This window comes from Martes martes (assembly GCF_963455335.1).
Source record: "Martes martes genome assembly, chromosome: 11".
Lineage (NCBI taxonomy): Eukaryota > Metazoa > Chordata > Mammalia > Carnivora > Mustelidae > Martes > Martes martes.
The window spans coordinates 502,879-529,905 of NC_137899.1; the positions used below are offsets into that span (position 1 = coordinate 502,879).

The 27,027-nt window shown below is 47.2% G+C and overlaps 1 protein-coding gene across 1 annotated transcript in view; it reads right to left on the reverse strand.

Moving 5' to 3' along the window:
* The window catches only part of LOC308352115 (contactin-associated protein-like 3), a gene marked incomplete at both ends in the record, with an annotated part of 187,029 nt that overhangs the window by 125,873 nt on the left and 34,129 nt on the right, over positions 1-27,027 (reverse strand). Inside the window, 2 exons of the mRNA XM_080818171.1 lie at positions 15,339-15,532; positions 25,407-25,517. Coding sequence (XP_080674297.1) covers positions 15,339-15,532; positions 25,407-25,517 — 305 coding nt within the window. The remainder of the gene's footprint in view (positions 1-15,338; positions 15,533-25,406; positions 25,518-27,027) is intronic.

Consider the following 27,027-nt stretch of genomic DNA (forward strand, 5'->3'; position numbering starts at 1 on the left):
ACTTCACCGCCTAAGCCCCCCAGGTGCTCAGAATGCCCAGTCTCTTAACCTAAATGTAGCCAGCACCATCACATTTTATCTACGGGGTAATGAACTCTGACTCATTAATCCACATAGAGCAGTGAAACACAGGAAGTTACAATCCATGACTCCATCGGGATAAAACCCCTCCCACCCCCTTATGACTTGCAGGGGGGCAGGGCATACCGCTGAGCGGCCAGGTCTGACTGAAACTGCCCCCCGCCCCAAGAACGGGGAGCAGCCTCTCCCAGAAGGTTGTCTGTGAGCCCGTCCCCACTGGGCTTCTTGGGGACTGCAAAGCAGGAGCGGGATCATCTCCAGAGGCTGCCTGATAGGTGAATTAGGACCAAGGTAACAAAATCTGCCTTCAGCAAACAACATTAAATGTCTAATAAAAAAAAAGAAAGTATAACTTGGAAGTCACAATGCTAAAATCAGGAGTAAGAAGCAGAAAGCAAAACCGAAGCACAAAACAAAGCACAAAACCGAAGCAGAAAACAAAACCACAAAGTGTGAAGGAGAAACTTAAAATGAGAGTTGAAAATGACACGGAATTGCTGAATGGAGAGCCTTGGCTCTGGGGTGCTGTCCAGCCCCCCACCCGGGGAGCTGGGGGGAGGCTGGCAGTCACGTGGCAGGCGTCTGAGGCTCTGCACGTGGTGATGGAGCAGGAACTTCGAGCTGCCTCTCCCCTGCATCCCCTTTCCTAATCTCTCGATTCTTCTGATTCATGCTTGGCCCACGGTGGTTCTCAGGACCAGGCTCCAGGTTTGGAATGACCCAGAGAACAGGAGGTATAAGGGCTGGAGAGGAGGATCTCCTAAGACAGTGGCTTCAGAGAGAAAGGATATGAAAGCCAGAAAGGCGGAGAGGGAAGTGAGCTCAGAGACACTGTGTCCAGGCAAGGGCCACAGAAAACCAGAGGCAAGTCTAGGATGGTCGTCTTCACTGCCTTGCATTTCCCTGAACCAAGATGCCATGAGATGCTGAGCAAGTCCCCAACCGGGGATGAGGCAGGCGATGCGTTTTCCCAATGCTGAGCAGCTCTCTTTGCTGGTGCCCAAACCTGGAGGGAACCGCCATGTCTGCTCTGCATCTCACTCCCACCAGAGAGAAACCATCAGCAGAGGCACCGTGGGGGGACTCGGAACAAGATGGCAGAGCTCTAGGAACTGAGGCCCAGGCGGGGCTGGGATGGCAGCCAAACCACATCATTCTGGAATGCCACAGAGGATCCCAAGGGCAGCAAGTGCCCAGACATCTTCCTACCACTGTCCTTGGGTGCACCTTCACCTGCAAAACCCAAGCCTTGGGGGACCCAGATCTGCCTCAACTCACCAAGGTCATGACCTTCCTCTCGTGCCTCCTCCCCCTGTTCTGTAAGTCTTTCTTCTGCATGTGCCGGGAATGGATCTCAAATTAGGTAACAAGAACAAGAACAAAAAGGAAAAGAAAGGATGATGTGGACCGTCTCTAACACTATTCCAGGGTAGCCCTGAAACTGACCATTGTGTAACTCGGAGCTTAAATTTCTCATTCTGCAACATGAAGGCACCTGCTGAACAAGATGAAATGACATAAAGTACCTGGAATGCTTGAAACCACACCTGGCTCATAGTAAATGCTCACTAAATGTCGGACGCCAGCCCCCAGGCATCAGCTCGGCTCACACACCCGTTTCCCTCTCTGGGTCCCACTGCACTTGGGATGCTGTTTGCTCATCTTCCCATGTTATTCAAAAGCATTTTTCTTCAATTCCCTTTCAATTCCAAATTATTGTTCTTCCTCCCTTGTTAAAAATGGTCACAACAGACAAAATGAGAAAGTCTCTCTCCTCCTGTCCAATAACTATCATTTGACTACAGCCACCTTTGTCCTTCCTGGCCATTGTCACGTTGGGATGTGTTGGAATCCCAGCTCTGGGACCTGCGAATGTGACCTTGTTTGTTATCTGGTTTTTGCAATGGTCAAGTTAAGATGAGGTCACTGGGATGAGCCCTAATCCAGGATGACTGGGAGGTTTATAAGAAGAAAGACGAGAGCAGAGGGGAGACAACTAGAAGACACAGGGAAGATGCCACGTGATGACCGACGCAGACATCGTAGTGATCCATCTATAAGCCAGGGGCCCCAAGAATCACCAACAACATCAAACTATTAGAAGGACATGGAAGATTCTCCTCTAGACCCTTGGGGGGAGCAGGGCCCTGACGACAGATTGAGTTTGTACTTCTAGCCTCCAGAGTCATGCAAGAATAAATTTCTGTTGTGTTGAGCCCGAGGTACTTAGTAACAGTACCTAGGAAAATCTTACAGGGATAGACTTAATTCCTTCCCACCTCAAGGTGCCCAGGAGTGTCTGAGAGGCAGGTTTTCCAAGAGAGCCAGGAGATCACTGTGTGCCTCCTTAACAATCGATTAATGAATTTATTTAATTTAAGGGTAGAAATTTTTCGACAAGGTGATGAATGCATTGAGCATTTCACTTATTATTTGGGGGGAATACAGAAAAAAGAACTACCACAGTAACTTCGCCTTCCGTTTCGAGACACTTTTCTGCTAACCCTCAAGTTTCCTCCCAGGAGATAGGAGCTTGTGCTGCGTCTGAATCTTCCCTCAGTGGGAACTTCCGCTAATAAAGCTCTTGCTGCAGAAGGCACTGAGCGTCCCGGGGGTCTCTTTCCGTGGTCCTGAAAATGATCTCTTCTCTCTTTTAAGAAAGCTATTGAATCGTTACATGATCAAAGCTCTGAAAGGAAGATAAGCCACTCAGGTTTGAATTAAGACCATTAAAAAAATACACAATAGAAGATGGGATCAAATCCAAATAAAGTGCCTTTGCCTAACGCACATCAAATGGGGTAGATTTTAAACTTCTCTCTCTCGGTCACAGACATGACGTGAGGCAAAGTTCTGGGACATCCACTGCCTGCCCTCCTTTCTTGCTCACCATTCCTTCTGGAAAAGGGGTCTGACCTTGGACTCTTTTTCAAAACTGGGCTCTTTTGATAGTTTTAACTGATTTCTCCTCAAGGGCATAAGGAAAAAGATTATGCCAATAAGAAAGTAAAAAGAGTTCTGAGCACAGCACAGCGTCACAGGGACTATGACTGGCAGGAGATCTGGTGTCTCAGGTGTGGAGCTCAGCTGGTGGACAGGAACGGGACAAATAGACATGCTCATCTCCATACACACCGACCTCTGTACCATAATTCCAGAGGCAGCTTGTCCTTTTATATGCAAGATGAAAGTCACCTAAAAAAGTTTTCCTTAAATTGGAATAGTAGTTATTCTTATCTCTATCCTCAAAAAGCCTATATTAGGAATATAGTCACAGTGGAGATGACTTAAGATTCTATTTACATGAAGGACACTCAAGCTTAAATCCTCACTTCAGCTGACAATCTCAAATAAATAACGAGCATATTTTTATTTTTTTATGTGTAATAAAAACAGCATGAATGATATGATATGCCTTGTAGCCATTAGCCTGTAGATCTTAGAATCAACACAATTTATGTCAAGGGTATAATCTGTGGAGAAAGGCCAACACAGAAGCACTATGAAGGAGAGAAGTCAGGAACTGGAAGCTTCCAAATGTCATCAGGGAGAGACTGGGCATCATGGAAGTCATGGTCATCCAGGAAAATAGCCAGGAATTACACCATTTTGGAAGCCGTTCATCCAACAGAGAAGATGTGGCTTCGTGAATATGGGGTCAGCTCATCATGCCTTCTTGAGAAACACAGAGATGCAAAGGGTCCTATTGCTTTAGAGGACAAGAGCACAGAACTTGGGGGATCCACGTAGAGTGAGCAGAAGCAAACCTGGGCTGGGTCGGGGGAAGCAGCCCTTCAGCTCTCAGCGTTGCTATTCTGATACACCCTGAGAATGGCCTCCGTTAACCACAGCCAGGGTCTTGTGCTCCTGGCATACCCAGCAAGGACATGTGGGGCCGCTCAGGGTCCATGGGGATTGACTGTCCTTACAAAGCTCAAGGGTAAGAGAACCACAGAAACACACTGTGTAGACGAGAAATTAGAACCCTTGTGTGCTGCTCATGGGATTGCAAAATGGTGCAGCCCCTGAGGAAAAGAGTTTGGAGCTTCCTCAAAAACTTAAAATAGAATCACCATATCCAGCAATTACACTTCTAGGGATATGTCCAAAAAACTTCAAAGCAGGATCCCCAAGAGACAGGTGCACACCCATGTTCAATGCAGTATTATTCACATTAGCCAAGAGGTAGAAGCTACTCAAGGGGCCATTGATGGATGAAGGGATATCTTGGTCCGTTCAGGCTGGTAGAACAAAACACCATAGACTGGGTGCCTTCTAAATGACAGAAAATTACCGCTCACAGTTCCGGAGGCCAGAAGTCTGGGGCTGGTGTGCCGTGACCAGTGAGGACCCTCTTCTGGGCCACACACGTTCACTGTGTCCTCACAGAACAGAAGGGGGTAGGCGTGTGTCTGACCCTCTTTGATAAGGCACCGTCCATTTCTAGAGGATTCCACTTCCATGACCTAAGCACCTCCCAAAGGTCCCACCTGCTAATACTGCCATCACCATTGGGGGTTTGGGTTAGAGCGGTGACTTCAGGTGGGATACAAACATTCAGATCCTCGCAACAAATAAAGAAAAGATGGCGTATCAAGACAATGGGATATTATGCAGCCATTACAAGGAAAGCGGTCCTGTCCCACGTTACAACGTGGATGAACCTCAAAGACCTTATGCGGAGTGAAGCAAGCCAGACACAGCTAGACTCATGCTATAGGATTCCACTTACACGAAGCTCCTGAAGCAGTCAAAGTCCCAGACACGGTTACTAAAATGTGGTTTCCGAGGGCTGCGGAGAGGAGGAAGGAGAACTTCGTGTTCAGTGTGTTCAGACCTCCTTCATTTTACAAGATAAGAAACTTCCACAAATGTGTTGCTCGACAACATGAATATACTTAATATAATATGTTAACTTAATATAATTATCTTCAGTAATTATACTTAACTAAACACCTAAAACCCGTTAAGTAAACTTAATGTTATGTGCTTTTTACCACAATAAAAATTAACTGTTTTGTATTTTTTAAACCCTTTCAACACCCAGTATTTAATTGAATAGCAAAATATACATGTAGTTTAAAAATAAAAATTATTGCGTATTTTTAGCCCCCAGCCCCTTCTGCAGAGTGAGAAGTGCTATTACTAATTTGTTGTGTGTCTTTCCAGAATTACTGCATGTGCGCACATACATGTGTATGTGCACGTTCATCTTGGGGACCTCGGATGGGGGCACAGTGTGCATATCGCTTTTCCTCGCTTTAAAATAGCGTTTCCTAAAGCTCGTTATCAATAAATAGATTCACCTCCCTCTTTTCAAAGGAAGGCATTCTAGGCAACACTGCACTGTAGCATGCTTTATCTCTGCACTCACCAGCGGCAGAGAACCGGACCGTGACTGTGAGAATGTGACACTGTCCTCACAGGAGTATTCTGTGCAGCTCACGTGTCCCTGTGGGATTCGTTCCCAGGAGTGGAGTTTCTACTTGGTGTAGACAGTGCACTGAGGGGACTTAAGGTGCTGCTCCTTCTGGACTGTCATCTTCAGAGCTACGCAGCAGGCATCTGGGACCCCCTTTACTTAATTTTATGGAAATTGCCCTCCAAGGGTTTGTGAGAGTGAACAACTTTTCATGCATTTATAAAACTCTGTTTCATTTTGTTCACTGCCTATTTCTCTCTTTACCCAATTTTCTTCAAGATTATTTATTTATTTATTTGTCAGAGAGAGCCGAAGCTCGGAGAGCAACAGGCAGAACAGGCAGAGCAGGGAAAGGGAGAAGCAGGCTCCCCGCGGAGCAAGGAGCCCAGTGTGGGACTCGATCCCAGGACCCTGGGGTCATGACCTCAGCTGAAGGAAGACGCTTAACCGACTGAGCCACCCAGGCATCCCTATCTTTACCCATTTTTAAATGGTTTTTTAAATCATACCCATTTATTTACAAGAATGCTTTATAAATGAAGAAAACTTGCTCTTTATCATATATATTTAAATTTTCCCCAATTTATGTTTGGTGTCATCTCACAGCAATTTTTCCCCACATATCATTTTTAAATTAATCTGGTTTATCAATCTTCTTCTTTTTTTTTTTTTTTTGCAGCATCTGGGTTTCCCATTTCCCTTAGCATGCTCCTTCCAATAATGCATACAAAACATTTTCTAATTGCATCTACCCTTTCTCTGTGGCTGGTTTATTTTAAATTGTATCTATTTAAGGTATAAAATAGGGATCCAACTTTATTCATTTTTTTCCAGGTTGTCCCAGTATCATTTATTGAACAATCCATTTTTTGTCACTAATTTGAAATGCCACATTTATCTTTTGCTAATTCTGTAAAATATATTTATTAATGAACCCTATTATGTTTCTTGACTAATCTTTGCATTAACATACTAATATAAACAATATTAATACTAAGTAGTTTCAAGCAGATACATTTAAGCTTTGTAAGGCATTTTACTAACTTAATAGGAATAATTCCCTTTAATACTATTCTTTTTACCAATTGCTGTGGCTATTTCTGCTTCTGCATGCAAACATTTTAAAATGAAAGTTAGAAAGACCTCATTTTAGGGGCGCCTGGGTGGCTCAGTGGTTAAGCATCTGCCTTCAGCTCAGGTCATGATCCCAGGGTCCTGGGATTGAGGCCTGCATCAGGCTCCCTGCTCGGTGGGAAGCCTGCTTCTCCCTCTCCCACTCCCACTGCTTGGGTTCCCTCTGTCACTCTCTCTCTCTCTCTCTCTCTGTCAAATAAATAAAATAGAAAGGAAGGAAGGAAGGAAGGAAGGAAGGAAGGAAGAAAGACTTCATTTTATTTTATTTCAGGGTTAGTTAAGGATGAGCATACATCATACATCATTACACTATAAAGTCTTGATACCCAAGGATGAGGATTAATCTCGCTTTTCTTTGATGCCCCTTAATGGTGTTTTAAGTACTTTTTGGAGCATTTCTTGTCAATTTTATTGTTTGTGATCCTATTAAAAATGAAGTCCATGGTTCCTTTATCATTTAATTACTTATAAGTACAAAGAGAAATTAATTAATTTTGGAAATTACTTTCATGAGGAGATACATCACTGAGTTATTTTATTTTTTTAAATTATTTCCCAGGAGATTTTCTACGGTTCTCCAAGAACATATAATGACAATTTATCTTCATTTCTAATTTTAATGCCTCTTGTATTATTTCCCTCTCTATCTGAACGCACTTCATAACTTGAGAACGTAAGGTTAGAGGCTTAGAAAGGAGGGTTTAACACGTTCATCTCTTAAGGTCACATGGGATAAGTGCTTTTATTTTATTTTATCTTATTTTTAAGATTTATTTATTTGACAGACAGAGATCACAAGTAGGCAGAGAGGCAGGCGGGGCGGTGGGGGGGGGGGGGAAGCAGGCTCCCTGCCAAGCAGAGAGCCCAATGTGGGGCTCGATCCCAGGACCCTGGGATCATGACCTGAGTCGAAGGCAGAGGCCTAACCCACTGAGCCACCCAGGCGCCCCGGGATAAGTGCTTTTAAAAAGCCGTCCAAATTCTCAAAAGTAAAAGAAATCCCAGATTGATTATCTCTGACACAAGTGCTGAAATAAGGCAGAAGTTGAAGTTTAAAACTTAATCTGGAGATGAGCATACAATAAGAGGAAAGACTACTTTTTACCTAAGTAAGATGACCCATTATGAAGACAAGTCACCCACAAGACCCTCATGACAGAAACGTGAAAAACACTGGTCTCCTTCAGATTGCTGAGCAGACATCTGTTTTACATCTGTGTTAATCCTGTTCCCTGCGTAACACTGCTCAGTAAATGATACTGTAGCAACTAGGCAGCCATATGGAAAAATCCATGAGCACGGATCCCTACCTCACACCTTAGACAGATACAAAATGGACTAAATCAGGGATCAAGCAACCTGTAGCCCAGAGCCAAATGCAGCTGGTGCATGTTTTTGTAAATAAAGTTTTATTAGAACACAGCCACACTTGTTCACTTACACAATGCCTGTGGCTGCTTTCACACAATGGAGGAGCTACAACAGAGACTGTATGGCCTACAACACTGAAAACATTTGTCATCTGCCCCTTTACAGAACAAGCTAGCAGACCCCTGGAACACACCAGCAGTCCTCTCAGCATGAGAAATCTGAGAGGATCTTTAGAGGACCTCCAGCTTCTCAACTGATGCCCCGACAATACTGGCTGGAAATTTGAGGATTGCTCATCAGAAATTCTCACCATCTAGGAGTTTTAAGACCAGCTACATTAACAATTTTTTAAATACTGAAAACCTGTCATCCTCTTCTGGAAAATACTGTTATTTATTTCAGTGCTGCCTTTGTCTATACAAATTTACAAAATGTGCTCTGCATCAAAGGCGGAAAACTGTTCTAACTGCAGGTGGACACAGTTTCTACAACTTGCAGAGATACTGTACGTATACAGAATGCATAAGTACACACCACACGTGCGCATTCTGTATATGTACAGTATCTGCAAGTTGTAGAAAGTGTAGAGTTGACGGTCACTCCATCTGAGACCAACTGTTGGTACATCATCCTCTGAAGCTCCACTGCCCGTGTTGCAAGGGGCTGGGAAGACTCTCCAGGAGACTCAGCTAGAGATTCTCTGAGCTTCCCTGCCTTCTGTCTCCCTGAGACTCAGCTCAATAATGTTTCCTTTCAATGACTGTGCTGTTGCAGAAACTTATCTGTAAGAATTTAATTTTTTCATTGTTCACTTTTCCTCCTTAACACAAAAAGAATTTTTTTTATTTTTATTTTTGTGCTCTTTCAAGGAATTAAAAAAAAAATCCTACTTTTAATGAAGTAGGTAGAAAAGTTAGACAGAGAAACAAGCCAGAGACCCTGACTCCAGAGCTGCTGTGAAACAGTCACAAGATGAATGAGTGGAGTGAAAGAGAGTAGTGTGCGAGACATGAGAGTAGTGAGCAAGACACGAGAGAGTAGTGTGCAGGACAGGAGAGAGTAGTGTGCAGGAAAGGAGAGAGTAGTGTGCAGGACAGGAGAGAGTAGTGTGCGAGACATGAGAGAGCAGGGAATGTCCAAGCAATTTCAGAACAGAGTGAAGGTTTTCGTGTTGGGGAGGATTGTCATTGACAGAGAAGGAAGGAAGGTAGGAAAGGAGGGAGGGAGGGAAGGTGGGAGGGAGAAGTACAGTTTTCCAGGATGGAATCCAGCATTTATCTGCTGTCACTGAGACCTGCAGTTAAGGGCACACGGGAGACCACCTTAGACTCAATAGGCATCATCCTTGTACAACTTTGTGGGGAAGAAGTGTTAAAATTCTCACTCTCATTTTTGGCACCAAAAGCCTCCCGCTGCGTGAGCTGCATCCCAGGGGTGGCTAAGGTTTCCATATCGTTAACTACCAATCTGGCTGAAGCCTATTTGAGCAGAGCAACTTTCCATGAATTCAACACAAAAGCCCTTTTATTGAGAAACCATAGTAGGCCTGGGCCTCCCCAGAAATCAATCCCTGACTTAATGGCCCTCAGAGCCCAGGAAGGGAAGACACATGTAGAAAATCCAATCGCCATCCACAACAGTTAAGTGCCATCCACGAAGGAGGGTAGAGAGGGGCTGCCATGGTGATTGATACACTATACAAGAGGAGCGGGACAGTTAAGCGGGAGATACCCATGTCCCCGCAAGGCTGAGTACACGGAAGTGACTGGTAATGGAATCGTCAAGCGCTGCTCCCATTCTGCTATAAACCGACCGGTCTCAGAGCCGCACTTGGACCTGGTGAGCCTGGCATTGGCCCAGACCCCAGTCTGACCTCACAGACCCTGCAGACCCTTTCTGCAACTACCTATGTGAGGTGGGCCTTGGTTCTGTCTGGCCGTCAACTCAATAGTGAGCGTGCGCACCCAGACCTGAAATACACCGGCACGGACTTGGCGACTGAACTCACAGGGGCTGCGTCCGGTGAGTTTCCACTTCGGCTCCTGGCCAAGCTGCCTACTCAGCAGAGCGCCGACTTCCTTGCACACACGCCTCCTTATTTCTAATCAAGTTGTTCTTATTATGATTGGACACGGTTCTTATCCCTCTTTATTTTGAAATCACGTACGGGTCTCATGATTTTTCTACTTACACCAAGTAACCTGGTTCATTTAAATCTGAATTCAATATTTTGGGGTTTTTTTCTGGTGACGTCATGTTTCAAACATATCCTGAACCACAAACACAGATGTGCCTGTGATCTGGACTTCACAAGCAATTATTCTCCTGGAGGCGCACCAGCCCCTTCCCTCAAACACACGAACCAGCGCAGAAGTCACCGGCGGCCCCATCCCATCTGCGTTGCTCCCAGCATTTTCCTGTCATTTCTTCTACCCTAAACCTTTGGAGTCACCTCTGTCACTCTTGGAGAGCACTATGAGGTTGTCCTCTCTTTCCATGTAATGTTACTTAGCTTCGCTAATTAGTCGACACTTTCTGCTTTGTTCAGGTTGTAAATTATCCAAAGTAGAACAAAGTTTCAAATTCTTTGCTATTTCTTTTTTACTTTCACCCGAGGACCCACTTGATACACATTTTCTCGAGGCAAAAGAAATCTATTCAATAGAATTATTATACTAGATCCTATGTTTATTTCAAATAATTTATTTTGTTGTTGTTTTTTCTCCAAGTCCATTTACAAGTCTCTCCTTAGACTGGGCCTTTCTCATGCAAACATCCTGCAGAGGAAGAAAATGTCACTTAAATTCTAAGTTGTCAGTATGTTCCGGGTAACAGCCCAATCTTGAATTCCTAAGAGATACATAATCTTTGAACTTGAGTTTCAGGAGTTAAGGATAAAGCCCTAATTAATTAACACAAGTTAATTAATGAATTAATGCAAAATGTACAGGTGCAAAATTAATGCAAAATGTACAGGTTCAGGAAATAATCTAGTTCTCAAAGATGGTACTAACTTTAAGCACTTGGTCATTATTGATAAAAGCAATGAGAATACAGAAGACTGGGCTTTGTTCCACTAGGTTGGTGACTACTGGGGAGAAAGAGAGTGTCCTGCAGAGCCAAAGGACAATGGAGTGAGGGTCCTAAGGTTTCATTAAAGGGAGGATCACGTGCTCAGGGTAACAGGTGCCCAGGACAAGCTGCATCCTCTGGCAGGATATAATCTCCTGCGATCCAGGCAGGTAAGGTCACTAAAGGAGCAGAACCACTTCTCCTGCAGATGGGGCATGGGTCTTTTCAGTCAGCGCTTCTGGGATCCTCTGGGAATCTTGTTAAAATGCAGATCTGTGGGGTGCCTGGGTGGCTCAGTGGGTTAAGCCTCTGCCTTTGGCTCAGGTCATGATCTCAGGGTCCTGGGATCAAGTCCTGCATTGGGGTCTCTGCTCAGTGGGAAGCCTGCTTCCCCTTCTCTGTCTGCCTGACTCTCTGCCTACTTGTGATCTCTGTCTGTCAAATAAATAAAATCTTTAAAAAATGCAGATCTGGGATCCAGGAGGCCAGGATGGGGGCTGAAACTCCATTATCTCTGTTAGGATCCCAGGTGATGCTGAAGGACGGTGGGCCTCCTGTTGAGTTGTAAGTCCCGTGGTCGTCCAGGTCCTCTCTTGCAGAGAAGGGGAGGACAGGAGTAGAAAGACACAATGTATAGGCAGAGGAAAGCAGACAAATATAAAAGAAAGCAGAGGATCACAAAGAGAGATGAAGACTAGGAGATTTGAAAATATGGCCCTCCCAGCATCCCTCGCTTCTTAGTCCACAGCAGCCCATTAGGGTGGCTGAAAGGTCCTTACATGGCTCTGCCCACATCCCAGGACCCTCGGTGCCTAATGTGGGGCAAGTGGGACCACCTGGTGGCAAGGGCTCTTCCAACAACCACAGATGGGAGTTCTCAGATGGCCCCTGCATCAGAGCCAGACAAGTCCAAGCCCTTCCCTGGGCTTCCAAACCCATCCGTCTGCACCGGGAAAAACATGCCAGTAGCTGACCCAGGGAAGGCAGGGGTCAGGCCTCCCTCTTGGGTACAGCTGAGCTTGAGACCACCAGAATCTTCCTCTTCACAGTGGTCGGACTCCTAAATCACCTAGACCGATTCAAATCTCAAGGCTGGCGCAGTCCCAAGACCCTAATAATGCGAGCGGCTCACTGTGCCTAATGTTTGTGCAAACAGCTCATTTACACTCAGTACCCATCGTCCTGGTCGGGGTCTTGCAAGGAGGAAGCCTGTGTGACCGGCCTCCGATAAATGCCCAGGCTGCTAAGTCTCTAATGAGCTTCCGGGGTTGACCACACTTGGCGAGGACGGCTCTCACTTGTTCTGGAGGGAACTCAGCACATTCCGTATGTCTCCGCTTGGAGAGGACTCCTGGAGGCTCATGCCTGGTTTCCTGCAGACTTCATCCCATCTACCTTTTTCCTTTACTCCTTTCGCTTTGTACCCTGGACACATCATAGTTTTATGACTATACGTCAGTCCTGCGAGTCCCCTTAGTGAATCACAGGACCTGAGGAGGATCCCGGGGATCTCCAGACACCCAGGAGGGGAAAAAATGCAGCTTGGCCAACAGCTTACCCAGAGGACCAAGCCAGGTGCACCAGACTTCAGACCTACAGAAACCGTGACCTAACGGCTCTGTCTCATATTAGGCCACCAAGCGCCTGGTCGCTTTTTACAGGAATAGCACAAAACCAGAAAAATGACAGTATCTCTTCTGCTAATAAAGAGGGTAAATATCTCAAGGAAAGTTTTTAGGATCTTAAATTCACTCTCAAATTAATGGCAGTGAAGCATAGATTAAAAACCAGCACCTGAAGAGTGGGAAGGTCCTCCAGGAAGGTACGTGCTTTAGGGTTAAGAGCAGGTCCTCTGTGTGAGAGGGGCCAGAGAGCAGCCAAATCCACCCGATTGTCTTCAAGAGACTGTGAGTAGAATCTCTTAATTATCAGCTCATGGGACTTACTGTGGCCAGAGCCGGCCGTGTATGCAGTCTGGGGCGGAGACAGCACCACTTGCGCCGTGGGGATGGCTGAAGGATGTGCAAGGAGGAGCACCTTTCCTAGAGGAGACCAAAATGCAGAAGGAATTCCTGCCCTGGAGGAGCTTCAAGAATCCCTGAGCTGAGATGAGGTCCTCAAAGGGAGCAGAGCAGGGAGCTCAGAAGAAGCGTCCTACCTCAAGGGAAGGTAGAGTCCACCCATGCACTCATCCAGCAAACATTTACCAAGGCGGGTCTCTGTGCGCGAGCTCCCCGGGTGTGGGAGGAAGGCCACCACACCAGTCTTGACCATGCGACGGCCAGTGGGACCAAGGAGTCCAAGCATCCGTCCTCACCTGTGTGGTCTAGTATCAGTAACACCGCTATTCTTGGCCCTTACTCTCCTGAGCTCCTTGAAACAAGGTGCCACATGGTGATGCTTGGATTTGGGTCCCCCCAAAACCACTTAACTAAAAAACAGGAATGGTGACAATGTCGCATCCGTGTATCGGGTTGGGATGGGGGTGAAAACATGAACCTTGGTTAATACAACCAAGAATAAGCACACTGTTATTCATTCTTAGTTAATGTTGGTCTTAACCCTGGTTTGGACCTGGCGTTCCTAGAATTAGCTCAATGTCGAGATGTACTTCTGATTACACACTTGGCAACTGCTTTTTTGGGGTATTAAAGTCAGCTGGTCCCCAGAACACTAATTCTCTCCCATTTTGTTCTTTTACCCAGTGTTAGACACCTAACTAGTTCCTCCTAATTCAATTTAAGTCAACATCTATTGATGAACTAGAAAGAGGTCCAGAGATAAAAAATTAAATAGGCCGTAATCTATGAAGTTATACAAAGTAACAGAGTTCTAAGGGAGTTCAAGTGAGGCCAGTTTGTTACCCAACGAGTATTATCATTTTGTTGCTTGTTAGCATTACAGATAAGCTAACAAGCTACCAGCTTTTTCGCTGATATTTCCCCTCTTACCAAGACAAGACAATTTTTTAAGACTTACCTAAATATCCTTACCTAAATTAAATGGAACCTAAACTGTATATTTTTTATTGTGGGTAAATTGTCCTAATATAAAATTCATCACTTTGGCCACTTGTAAGCGTGCTGTTGTGTACCACGAACAATCACACAGCTGGGCAACCATCACCGTCATGCATCCCCAGAAATTTCTCATCTTATAAACTGAAGCTGTCCCCATTAAACAGTAATTCTCCATTCCTCCCCTCCCCTACCCCCTGGAAACCATCCAAAGTGTATTTTTTTAAACATTCATTTTTCACGAGACAGGGTGCTTGGGAACAGAGAAGAGGGGAGAGCAGAAGGAGAGGGAGAGAGAGAATCTCAAGCAGACCCCCCAGTGATCGCAGAGCCAACAGAGAGCTCGATCCCAGGACCCTGAGATCACGACCTGAGTCAAAATCAACAGTCGGAAGCTCAACCAACTCAGCCACCCCGGCGCCCCAAGTGTCTTTTTAATAATAAGAAGAAAGTAATTCCTTCTCCACCTGAGAAATCTTCTTGAGGCCACAGCCCTGCCCCTGTTGCCACAATGGCCAACAGCAACGCAGCAGACGCGTACCCCACTCTATCCTCAGAGCTCCTCCCTCAGGGCACACTATGATCTAAAGACTCAAATCTCTGGATATCTGGTAAAGTCCATATATTTTAATATTCAGAAGGTCAGGCGAGCAAAATTTAATTCTTCTCAAAGAAGCGTGGGTATGGAATCAGAAGCAGAAAGCACGTCTCTGGTGTAAGAGAGTTTAAGTCGTTGTGACTCCAAAGAATCCCTGAGATCGACCCCCATGAATGACAAGGGGACACACAAGTGCCCAGATTCCTGCTGGAGCCAGATGTGTGTCCCTCAACATGCCATTATCTAAATGGAGACTTCCCATGACGTGTGTGTCAGTGTCTGGAGACTTTCAGAAATCTCACTTAATTGGAGGACTCGGAAGAATGGGTTTACTCGGCTGAACAACTGATACCAGCTCCCGGGCTCTGGGAGGGAAACTACACTAGGCTGCACGTGACCTCAGCCCTTCAATCGCACACTACGTCCAGGAACAATGGGGAGACGTTTTCAGTGTGTCACTGCAGCACAGGGCTATTTGACTTAGAGCATAGATCATACAGGGCCACACGCGTCTTATATTCACTTGTAAACATGCTCAGGTACTTAGGGGGGCTCCGTCTCTGTGCTCAGTCAACAGATCCGTAGCAACAGGCAGTGACTGGCACAATTCACACCGAGAGACGGCTCTCAGCAAGGAACATACCGAGACGCTTTCCTCTCGCCGGTACTGCTTCCAGTTCCTCCCGCCGTCACTGAACATGAGGACGTAGCTGCTCACCCAGTCGGAGCTCCCGTACCCTCCCTGCGTGGCCACAGCTGTGACCTCCATTCTCTCTCCAAGGTCAACCTGCAGCCACTGGTATTTATCTGACACAAGTGGAGACCAGCCACCGGCCCCTTGAGGGGAAACAGAAGCGGGAGAAAATAGTAAAGGGAGAGAAATCGTTAAGACCTACATTATCCTGTGAAGAAAGAGATCATAAATAAAACTTACGAAAATCAGAATTCCAAATTCTGGAACATATAACCCTCCATGATCACACACACAGACACACACGCACTCAGAACCACGGGTTAAGTAAACAGATGAATCCTACATTCCTCGTGAATTGCTCTGGTTTCTCGGTCATAGCCCCGACTCTCGGGTGTCCAGCGGTCCCAGGTGACACGTGGCCGACCGAACACCAGGTCACCGCATCCCTGCTTGAGACTAGTGTCTCCGCCGGCCTGGATGTATGATGTGCCTTTGGACGGACCTGAAGGAAAACATGCAGCCCGTGGTAGAACTAGAAAAGCTTAGTTCTGGAATCCCAGCACGAGGAAGTACCGTACCGAATGACGGGATGGGAAGGGTGGTGATGGCAAACCCGACACTCATACGCTTACAGGTTCATGAGAGAAACAGGCATTTTGAAGAACCATCTGAAACGCAGAGTAGCAGGGGTGGACGTGAAGGTTTTCCTGCGCAGGGAGGGAGAGCCTGAGGGGCAGCGGGGGGCTTGAGGGAGAACACAGAGCGAGCGAGTAACGAGGACATTCTGGGTTTTCGAGACAACAGGTGCAGAGCAGAAACCACAAGGCTTTGTCTTGTCCAGTGAGAAACAGATGAGACGCAGACTCAGAGGAGGCTCCCAGAGGCTGTGTTGGGACATATCTTGTTCTTCCAGGTCCCAGAAATGTGGGTTTTGAATGTGGACTTAGATGCCACATTGAAGTTTCTGGTTTTAAATTAATAAGTAATTAAAAAACTGGAAAATAAGTTTGAAGCACCTTCTGGAACCGATATTTTGCCAATTATCCATGTCCAGAAAACACAAGTCATGGAAGTCATCTGTAATATGATAGGAGGGTTTTCGAAATCAGTTTTCCCCACCGTCTGACACCTCACTTGAGGTTCTCATAACGAGGCCTAACGCATTAGACCGCATTGACTGTCTTCCCATGAGGGGCTCTTACGGACCCCCCCACTTGGTTTGCTAAGGCCTGTAGGGCTGGGTGTATGTCAGGAAGTGTGTGACATGGTCCCAGGAAGGCTGGGAGGGAAACAGAAGTGGGCGCTTGCATCAGGATGGGGGTGTCCCCAGGGGGCGGGCACGGACGTCTCTTCACTACATCCTCCCTTCACCACGTCCCCCCCTTCACGTCCCCCTTCACCATGTCCCCCTTCACCACGTCCCCCCTTCACCACGTCCCCCTTCACCACGTCCCCCCATCACCACGTCCCCCCTTCACCACGTCCCCCTTCACCACATCCCCCTTCACGACGTCCCCCTTCACCACGTCCCCCCGTCACCATGTCCCCCTTCACCACGTCCCCCCGTCACCACGTCCCCCCCTTCACCATGTTCCCCCTTCACCACATCCCCCCATCACCACATACCCCATCACCACGTCCCCCCCTTCACCATGTTCCCCCTTCACCACGTCCCCCCTTCACCACGTCCCCCTCCACCATGTCCCCCCTTCACCACGTCCCCCTTCACGACGTCCCCCCTTCACCACGTCCCCCCTTCACCGCACGTGCTCAAGCACGACCTTCAGAAGAACCCAGGTTCTTTCTCATTTCTTTCTACCCAGACTTCCCAGACTGAATCTTTTTCAAGTATTCCAAATTTTCCTCTCAATGTACTGCAAGCACAATGCCTTTTTCTTTTTTTTTAAATTTTTTATTTATTTTCAGCGTAACAGTATTCATTGTTTTTTCACCACACCCAGTGCTCCATGCAATCCGTGCCCTCCCCAATACCCACCACCTGGTTCCCCCAACCTCCCACCCCCCCGCCCCTTCAAAACCCTCAGGTTGTTTTTCAGAGTCCATAGTCTCTCATGGTTCACCTCCCCTTCCAATTTCCCTCAACTCCCTTCTCCTCTCCATCTACCCTTGTCCTCTGTGTTATTCCTTATGCTCCACAAGTAAGTGAAACCATATGATACTTGACTTTCTCTGCTTGACTTATTTCACTCAGCACAATCTCTTCCAGTCCCGTCCACGTTGCTACAAAAGTTGGGTATTCGTCCTTTCTGATGGAGGCATCATACTCCATAGTGTATATGGACCGCATCTTCCTTATCCATTCGTCCATTGAAGGGCATCTTGGTTCTTTCCACAGTTTGGCGACCGTGGCCACTGCTGTTATAAACATTGGGGTACAGATGGCCCTTCTTTTCACTACATCTGTATCTTTAGGGTAAATACCCAGTAGTGCAATTGCAGGGTCATAGGGAAGCTCTATTTTTAATTTCCTGAGGAATCTCCACACTGTTCTCCAAAGTGGCTGCACCAACTTGCATTCCCACCAACAGTGTAAGAGGGTTCCCCTTTCTCCACATCCTCTCCAACACACATTGTTTCCTGTCTTGCTAATCTTGGCCATTCTAACTGGTGTAAGGTGGTATCTCAATGTGGTTTTGATTTGAATCTCCCTGATGGCTAGTGATGATGAACATTTTTTCATGTGTCTGAGAGCCCAGAATCCAAAATGCGCTGCATTTTGGGTTGGTCTGTAATGCATCTTTAACTTTTTATTCTGAAATAACTTCCAATTGCCCGAAGAGCTACAAACGTGGTAGAGGGGATTCTTGTCTCCTTTGAACCAGTTTCCCCCAAAGTTACCATCTTACATCGTCATGGGGCTTCTATCAGGATGAAGGTATTTACACAGTACAGTATTAATGCAAAGACAAACGTTATTTGGATTCCCCAGTGTCCCCACTGACCCCATTCCTCTGCACCAGGAGGCTGTTTACACACCGAGTCTCCTCTGTGTCCTCAGCCCACGCCAGTTCTGCCACCTTTCTTGCCTCTCGTGACAAGATTGGTTCTGCTGCTTTGTCCGAGGGCCCCGCTCGCGGCGGATGACCGGAAGCCCTTCTGTATTCTAGCTGAGAGCCACTCACGGTCCGAGGGACATTCCTTGGCAGCCGGGCGTGATTTTTATAATTGTCACAAAAATAACCTTAAAAATTAGGTGTTGGCATTCAGCAGATCATTTTAACGTGGAGATTCCACGTTTGAAATTTCCTACGGATCCGCTTAGATCTCTGAGGGACCACTGACGTCCTGTATCCGGGCTCATCCTAGATCGCAGCAGCGTCCTGTAGAAGGTGCTGATGATACCCTTGCTGGCATTTCGCCATGTTTCCCTGTGAATTTTAACCTCTCTCAAGGCCAGGAAGTATCACCAGCGTGGTGTCACCCCTGCGGGGAAGCAAATTCAGTAAACACATCACGATGCCACCAGCATGTTGCCCCGGGACCAGCCTCTCCCACAGGTGCCGCTGCCCACCTGCCAGCCAGCCTCCCCCACCTGCAGGTAACAGACCCCGGACATCTCCTCCCGACCTGCGGTGAGGACGTGCTTCTGGCACGCATGCCAAGCCATCTGATGAACTTGGGGCGGCGACAGGCATGGAACGGCAGAATCCCCTATGCCAGGGGCGGTTCGCTCCAGCAGACTAATGAGGTCCCCGTGCCCCCAGATCACCGCTGGGGGCTGATGTGCAGGGGGAGTCTGCATCCCCCGCCCCCGCCACCTGCCTCTCTCCCACCTCCGCCCCTTCCTGAATACAGTGTCACAATGTGTACCAAGGAAAACCTATCTGGGGGCCCCCCTTGCGCAGAGCAAACTGCAGGGCCTGGAAGGTCACCCCACACAGAACATCCTTCTCCCTCCTGGGGACAGTGTATTAGCTGTGTGTTGTGGCGCTGAGGGGGACGTGGCAGGAGGATGTGTGCAGCACCCAGTGTCGTCCCTTCCACAGGCAGCTGGGGGCTGGATGACAGTCGCCGTTACGATGGGCCATCCCTGCCGTGGCTTCAGGTGCATGAAGGGCCACAGCCCCGGCACTGAGCTTTCCGGTGACCTTATCACTGAAGGTCTGTTGCCTGCGCTTCTTCCCAAAGGTAAGAGGGTGAAGAAAGACAAACTTGTTGTGCACGTATGATGGGCCAAGGGCCTCGCCCGGGGCCCCACGTGGGACCCCACAAGCCCCACACCCAGCAAACAGGACCGGCACGATGGTCCCTGCTCTGCCAATGAGGAAGACACAGCACTTGAGGTTCCTGTGAGGGTGTTGGATGAAAGCTTGACCCCTTCCACTCTCGACCCCTTGTACAGACATCTCCCTGCAGTTCCTGGGTTATTCGAGATTGTCTGCTGACCGCCAGCCAGACTGTATTTAAATCGATCTGTCGGAAGGTTTCTGTCTCTAGTTAATCCTGTGTGACTGCTTCCCCCCGCTTTGGTGGCTCTGACAGCAGCAGGGACACTTCCTCGGGGAGAGGAAAGGTTGGCCAGGAAACTCTCAGCGGGGCCTGAATTGCTCTGTCCGGGGATGGTGATGACCGTGACCGTGGCCCCTGGTGCTCACAGAACACGTGCTCGTGTGAACCGTTGGCTTTACGCAGAGAAGAACTTGACCCCGGGGGCGAAGAGCCAAACCTCACGCCTTCTTCGAGCTTCAGTGAGCATGAGAGCAGCAACCTGTAAGAGACTCTTCTCTCCGGGAAACGAGGGTGGCTGGAGGGAAGGTGGGCAGGGGATGCGGTAGCGGGGTGATGCGCATGAAGGGGGCACGTGATGTTAACTAACTTGGATTTGGGGAGAGAAAAGATACCCACAGAGAAAAGATACCCACAAGCGGGTTAGTTGGACGTGAACAGGCCTCCCATCTTCAGGGCATCTATGCCGAACACATAAGTGGCTCTACTATAATTGCTGCCAAGGGAAGTGTCCCCCCGCTATCAATACTCTGTTGTCTGGGAGGGGGTCGCATCCAGTGATGGTGTTTTTTTCCTCATTCACTCTGAGTTCCAGACGGGGCCCAGCAGGAGCGAGAAGAGCAGGAGAGAAGCAGGAGCCCGTGCTGCCTGCCCCAGGAAGGTGACAGGCATCCCCAGGACGGTCATGGACATCCCCAGGAAGACGACAGGTGTCCCCAGGAAGGCGAAAGTCATCCCAGGAAGGCAACAGGCATCCCCAGGAAGGCGACAGGCGTCCCCAGGAAGGTGACGGGCATCCCCAGGAAAGAGGGGCCAGCAGGGAGACAGGCTCTGGCGATGGTGTTGAGGTCCCGCTGACCTCCCCACTCAGGGGTCCTAGGGCTAGGTCCTAGGTCCAGGACGTGCTGAAGCCTGGGTCAGGCACTGCTGTTACTGAGGGGATTAAGGCATTTGTTGCAACTCTGATTCCTCAAGAGGCAGCACTAGCTGTGTCCAGGTAGCATTCGGGTGATCAGGACGGAGCAGGCCCAGAAACCCTGCCTCAGGGCCCCCAGCTCCCCTGCCTGTGTGCTTCCTGCACTACTCTAGGACCCTCAGCCGGGAGAATGGGACATTTCCCACGAAGGGCACCTGGAGGGGAACGGTCACCGCAGCTGCCTCAGTGTGAGCCGGGTTCCTACATGCAATGCAAAGACGCCCAAAATGGCTTGGAAAACAGACCCTTTGACAGTCAAATGAAAATATATGCTCGGTGCACACCTGTCACCCTGAGTTTTCTTTAAATGCCAGAGATCTTGAGGAAGAGAAAGCACCCCACAGGCATCAACGTGTGACCTCCCCAGGGGCTGATTTCCATGCCCTTAGGCACCAAGCATCCTGACTGCAGTTCTGTCTGCATAAAACAGAGAAAATGGGTCAATCCTGTGTGTTCTGTTTTGCTGTCCTCACACAGACTCCTGAACACGTAGTGGAGACCCACTGAGATCTGACCGGAGGCTCTCAGCTCTGACTCGTTGGAAGTTCTATCCCAGCAAAACATGAGACGGTCCTGCCGATTTCCCACCGTGGAAACAACAAGAACTGCCCAGCAACCCTGTCACGACCCGAACAGGTCGTAAATCCTTCATTTATGACCGAATAAAACGTGTGACTGAGCTCATTCATGTCCTGTGAAATCTCTGTTTACAAGGAGTGCGGCTCTGGGACGTGTCCTAATTCTAGGAGAGCATCCTCTCAGCGGCCCCCTGACTCACGCAGAACAGACGGGATATCAGATCAGCCCCGAGGCCATCGGAACAGGGGCACCTCCCTCTGCTGTGGGCAGACCCCTGGGGAGTTCAGGGCCCAGAAGGGCAGGAGGCCAGGCCAGCCCACTGCTCCCCACAGGAGCTCAGCTGCACGGACTCAAAGCAATGTCTCCTTTTCAAAAAATCCAGTATGGTGGAGGATCGTGTCAGGAAATGCAGGGGGAGCTGCTCGGAAAACAAAACCATGACAACTAAATTAGCCACCCGTTTGTGACTGCTCAGTCAGCCAAATGCCTCTGGGGAAAAAGAAAGAAAATTCCACTGATGCTAAAACTCGCGTTCTCTTGAAGGACGCTGTATGGATTAATTCCTAACCGTTCGTAATCACGCTGTGAGACCCTCTGATGAAAAGAGTCATGGACCAATTACCTGCTGTAGAAAACAGAGTATCGTAATGAATGCAAAAATGGGGAGGCCGAGCGTCATGTGACATGACAAGCAGCACGATGGGGGGGGGGTGCATTCAAAGGACGGCACGTGAATGTGTCGGAGCAAAGCCCACTCCCCGGATTTCCTCAGAGGGATGCAGCCACGGGACAACAGTCGGGCTGCAAGGATGACAGGAAAGAGAACAGGGGGCCCAGGATCACCATCCCCCCATCAGCCCCTAGTCCAGGCAGGTCTCCCTTCACGTTCATGGCAGCAGAGCAGCTGACCATAGGGGACCCGGAGAGGTCCCAGCAGCCCTTGTCCCTGGCTATGGTCCACCTGAGTCACAGGTTAAAGGAGCAGTTCAGGACTCTGGTGTCAATTTCAATATGGTGCCTGTGACCCATCAGGGATCCCAGGTGCCGCGGGAAGGATTGCTAACTGGACCCCACAACCTTGACAGACATGAAGGCCACCTTAGCTGGTGAATCCTGAGGCAGGAGCCCTGGGCAGAAAAAAAAATGAAATTCCTAGAAGGGGCAATGCAGATGAACGTGGCTGGATGGAAAATCAAAGTAAAGATAAAGTGTTTATGCCTTTTCTTAGGGAAGTGATCTGAATCACAGCCTTTCTTCTTAAACAAATTCTCAGGTGTTGATCTCCATTCAAGTCATGATCTGGAGGGCGTGAGATCGAGCCCCGTGTTGGGCTTCATGCTCGGTACAGAGTCTCCTAGTCCCTCTCCCTCTGCTCTTCGCCTCACTCACATTCTCTGTCTCTCTAAAATAAGTAAATACAATCTTATAAAATAATAAAAATAAAGAAACTGTATGTACTGACTGCTGTCTTACTGCCTTATACATCAGGTAGATGCAGCGATCAGCTACATACAAAATCCCTGGCAGGAGCCATGAGGGTTCAGATAGTTCAATTTTTCCATACAAATATGGAAAGCTCAGAGACTGCTGGGCAAAATAGGGAGGTAAGACAGACACCTTCTTTACAATCTCCAGGTGCCATAATATAGACCAAGGACATTTTAACCATATAATCAAGTTGTCTAACATGGCTTCCATCACCAGATCTCGTGCCAATTTTTCAAAAAAGCTACAACTACTATATAGGAAGAATCATCGTCATTACTATTATAATCTTCCATATTTTATACAATCCACATTTTACATCATAATACCCTAAACTGAAGTGAACTAATCTGTTCTCCAGCATTTACAAAGTCAAAAGAAATTCCAGGAAAGAATCTGAGATGTTGGCTTTATTTTTTTTTTAAGATTTTATTTATTTATTTGAGAGAAAAAGAGAGACAGAGAGAACACAAGCAGAGTGAGGGGCAGAGGGAGAAGCAGGCTCTCTTCTGAGCAGGGAGCCTGGTGCAGAGCTCAATCCAGGGACCCCAGGATCATGAGCCCAGCCAAAGGCAGCTGCCCAACCGAATGAGCCACCAGATGCCCCTGGGATGCTGGCTTTCAACAGAAAATATGCATAGATAATCCTTCAGAAGGAATATTGACAAACCGTGCTGTCTGAATCCTGCCTTAGGAATGGGTATGAAATCAGATGGTAAAATGAAGGAATATTTAATGAAATATGTATTGTGTATAATCAGAGTAGCAACAGCCACAAGAGAGAACTTCATCAGTTGATTGCCACGCTCTTAAAAAATTAATTTACATCTGCAGAGTGATCTGACTATAGTAAATACATTTGATACTTACCATTTTACAATGGCTGCTTATGATAGTCTAAGTTATTAATTTTTAAATTAAGTATAATGGAAATAAATTCATCTTAAACACTGGGATTTTCCCTTCTGATGTTTATAAACTTCCCAGTGCCACCACATTGACAGGACCAGAGGCCTGAATCATAAAGATATTCTGTATATGCAAATCAGAAACACAATACACAGGCCCCTTGGGAAACTTTAAACTAATTAAGGATGGTACTTATTTGTTTTTTACAGTCTTTGGGCAACCACTGGAAAGTTTAGATGTTAAGCTGGTATTAGAGGAACCACCAGACCAAAAATAGTAAATTTGATCATTTAATTATTAATTGAAAATCGGCTTCAGTGAGAGGCTATTTTCACCGGAGGACTGAAAGTCATCATGACTGATGCTTCCTAACTATCTGGAGAGAAAGTATCTGGCCGGAAATGGTTCTTCATAGTAAAAGGCCACAAAGGTGGTCCTCAGCGGTGTGATCTCTCCACCCCCCAAACTCACCAAAATCCTCCACTGTGTCCTTATGGGGCCCCATCAGTCTATCTGATCACTTGTTGGGTTCCTGCACTTGACTTTTGAGGACACGATAAAATTCAAGCTATCCTTAAACTGTGATCTTAGAAATACCGAATAAAGGGAGGCAAATGCTCTGTTCCATCGTAATGATCTTCAGAATTTACATTTACGTGGGTTACAGTCAATTTAAAATTTTACTTTCTGGATGAATCATTCACCAAAAAAGTTAATCTATCCCTTTCCAAGGTAGTAAAACATTTGCGTTTTCAGTGCATGTATTACTCAATCTGCTGAACTATCATTTGTGCAAAAGTGAAAGCAACTTCATCCATGACAGTCAAGGAGCAAGAGTGAATGAATGAACACCTCCCCGCCCAAGAAAGGAGGCCTTTAGCTCCCTTCCCATGGATACGAATGCAATCTATTTTCAACAGGAGGCTTTGCCCCGGCTCCTCGCAGGCCAGGTCCTGGGATGGGGCTGTTTCCCCATCACTACCCCGTGGCAGCTTCTCATCTCACTGGTGCCAGCCAGTGGCTTGCTGGGTGTTCCCCAGTGCCCATGACATTGGCTCATTCATTTTTTTTTTTAAGACTTTGATTACATATTTGAGAGAGAGAGAGAGAGAGAGAGAGATAGAAGAAAGAGCAGGAGCTGGGAGGAAAGGGAGATGCAGGCTCCCCACCGAGCCGAGAGCCAGACGTGGGGCTCGATCCCAGGACCCCGAGATCACTGAGCCACCCAGGAGCCCCGTGTTTGTCATTTTAGTTACCCACAATAAGCACACTTGAAAGTCACCCATCCGTGGGGCACTCTGAAACTAAAAAGGGATGACAATAATCTGGAGCCTCCAGTAATTCCCTTCTAATTCGGATCTCATTTATGACCACTTGCCGACCATCAGCAGGGACGGGAAACATCAGAACCAACAGAAAAGAAGAACACTACAGACGCAGGAAGCTAGAAATGATACATCGCTGAACCTGCTTCTTCATTTCCACCCAACTGCGATATAATTACCCTTCAAGCCGCAAGAATGAATATTAAGTAAGAATGGTCATTATTCTCTCTGAGAAAGACTCGTGATGGGTTAACAGCAAGACAGCATCAGACTCACCATCTCTGCGATTAAGACTTGCAAACCCTGGGCCGTGGCTGCTGGACAGTTCCGACGAGCAGCTGAAGGACTCTCGTGGCAACGTGGACGCCAGCGGGACATCACAGCGATCTGAGGAAAACCCCAAATTCAGATTAACCCCCTGCTCCAGGCATTCCCGACTTCTTCCCTCTCTCCCTTCCTGCTTCCTTCTTCCTCCCCCGCCTCTCCTCCCTCTTGTCCTTGCTTTTAGTTAACAGGCCAAGAAAATGCTAGAACCTATGGCAAACGACGGTCTTGATCAGAGGTGTGTTAGTCGGTGGCAAAGAAAATAAAACCCCCGATTGGTAGCATTTGCCATCTTCGGTGGTGTACATACTCCCATCGTGGGCAATTCCCAGCTGTCAGCGTGATGTCACCAACCATCGCAAGGGTAAAAGGGTCACACATGTCACTTCATTATACAGTGTTTCCACCGTGCAGATTAAGAGATTACAATAACCTCAAGAGCATAGTGAGATGCCATGAAAAAGAGTAGTTACGTGGCAAGTTTGGAGAATTTACCTTTGTTTTTAACATGATTTACTTAACTGTAACTTCATACAACTTAATCTTTAATAATGACTGTGTTTTAACAACTGGCTTACAAAATTCATGAAAAGTGAATAAATGGCTCTTGCTGGCTGCTAAAAGTGGTTCCATCCCACTGCCCCTCAGTGGAGAACTATTAGAAGAATTTCCTTTAAAATCAAAGACTTTAACAGGCATCACAGCCTCTGCTGAAAGCCGCTCTCAAAGTCCTATCAGTACATAAGAGAACATTTAAGAATTAAAAGCACAGAATTGGGAAAGGAAAAAAAAGAAAAAAAGCAACCGCCATCACTCCCAGATGATACGACTGCAGAGGCAGAAAGTCCAAAAGTCAGTAAGTGACTGGTTTAATAGCTCAACATCCCAGAACCGATTTCATCTTAAACCCTAGCTGGGGTCCGATGATAACTAGAATAGCAAATAACAACAAAACACATAAAGTATCTAAGAATGAATCTTACAAAACTGTGCAAAACATTTATGGGGATTATTATAAAAACTGTACTGAATGACATTAAAGAAAAACTGAGTAAAATACAGACTTCCATGATCACAGACCGGAAGATGGCATTTATTTTAATATTTTATTTATTTATTTGATAGAGAGAGATCACAGGTAGGCAGAGAGGCAGGCAGAGAAGAGGAAGCAGGCTCCCCACTGAGCAGAGAGCCCTATGCAGGACTCGATCCCAGGACCCTGAGATCATGACCTGAGCCAAAGGCAGAGGCTTTAACTCACTGAGCCACCCAAGTGCCCAGAAGACGGCATTTTTAAATGCTCAGTCATCCCCAGTTTGAGCTAAAGACTCATTAGAAGTCCAATCGAAAGCCCAAGAGGGTTTTTCATAGAAACTGAATCGGGGAACCATGACTCAGCAGTTCATAACATGGGGTACAGATATGATTTAAGGAGCCTGTGAAGAAAGAGAAAAAATGCATCTTTATTTTCATTAAACCTCCAGTTAAAATTCAGCATTTTCTTTAATCATGAGCATAGACAAACCACAGCATCTTCAGTAGTGCCCATGCTTTTTTGTTTGTTGCTACCATC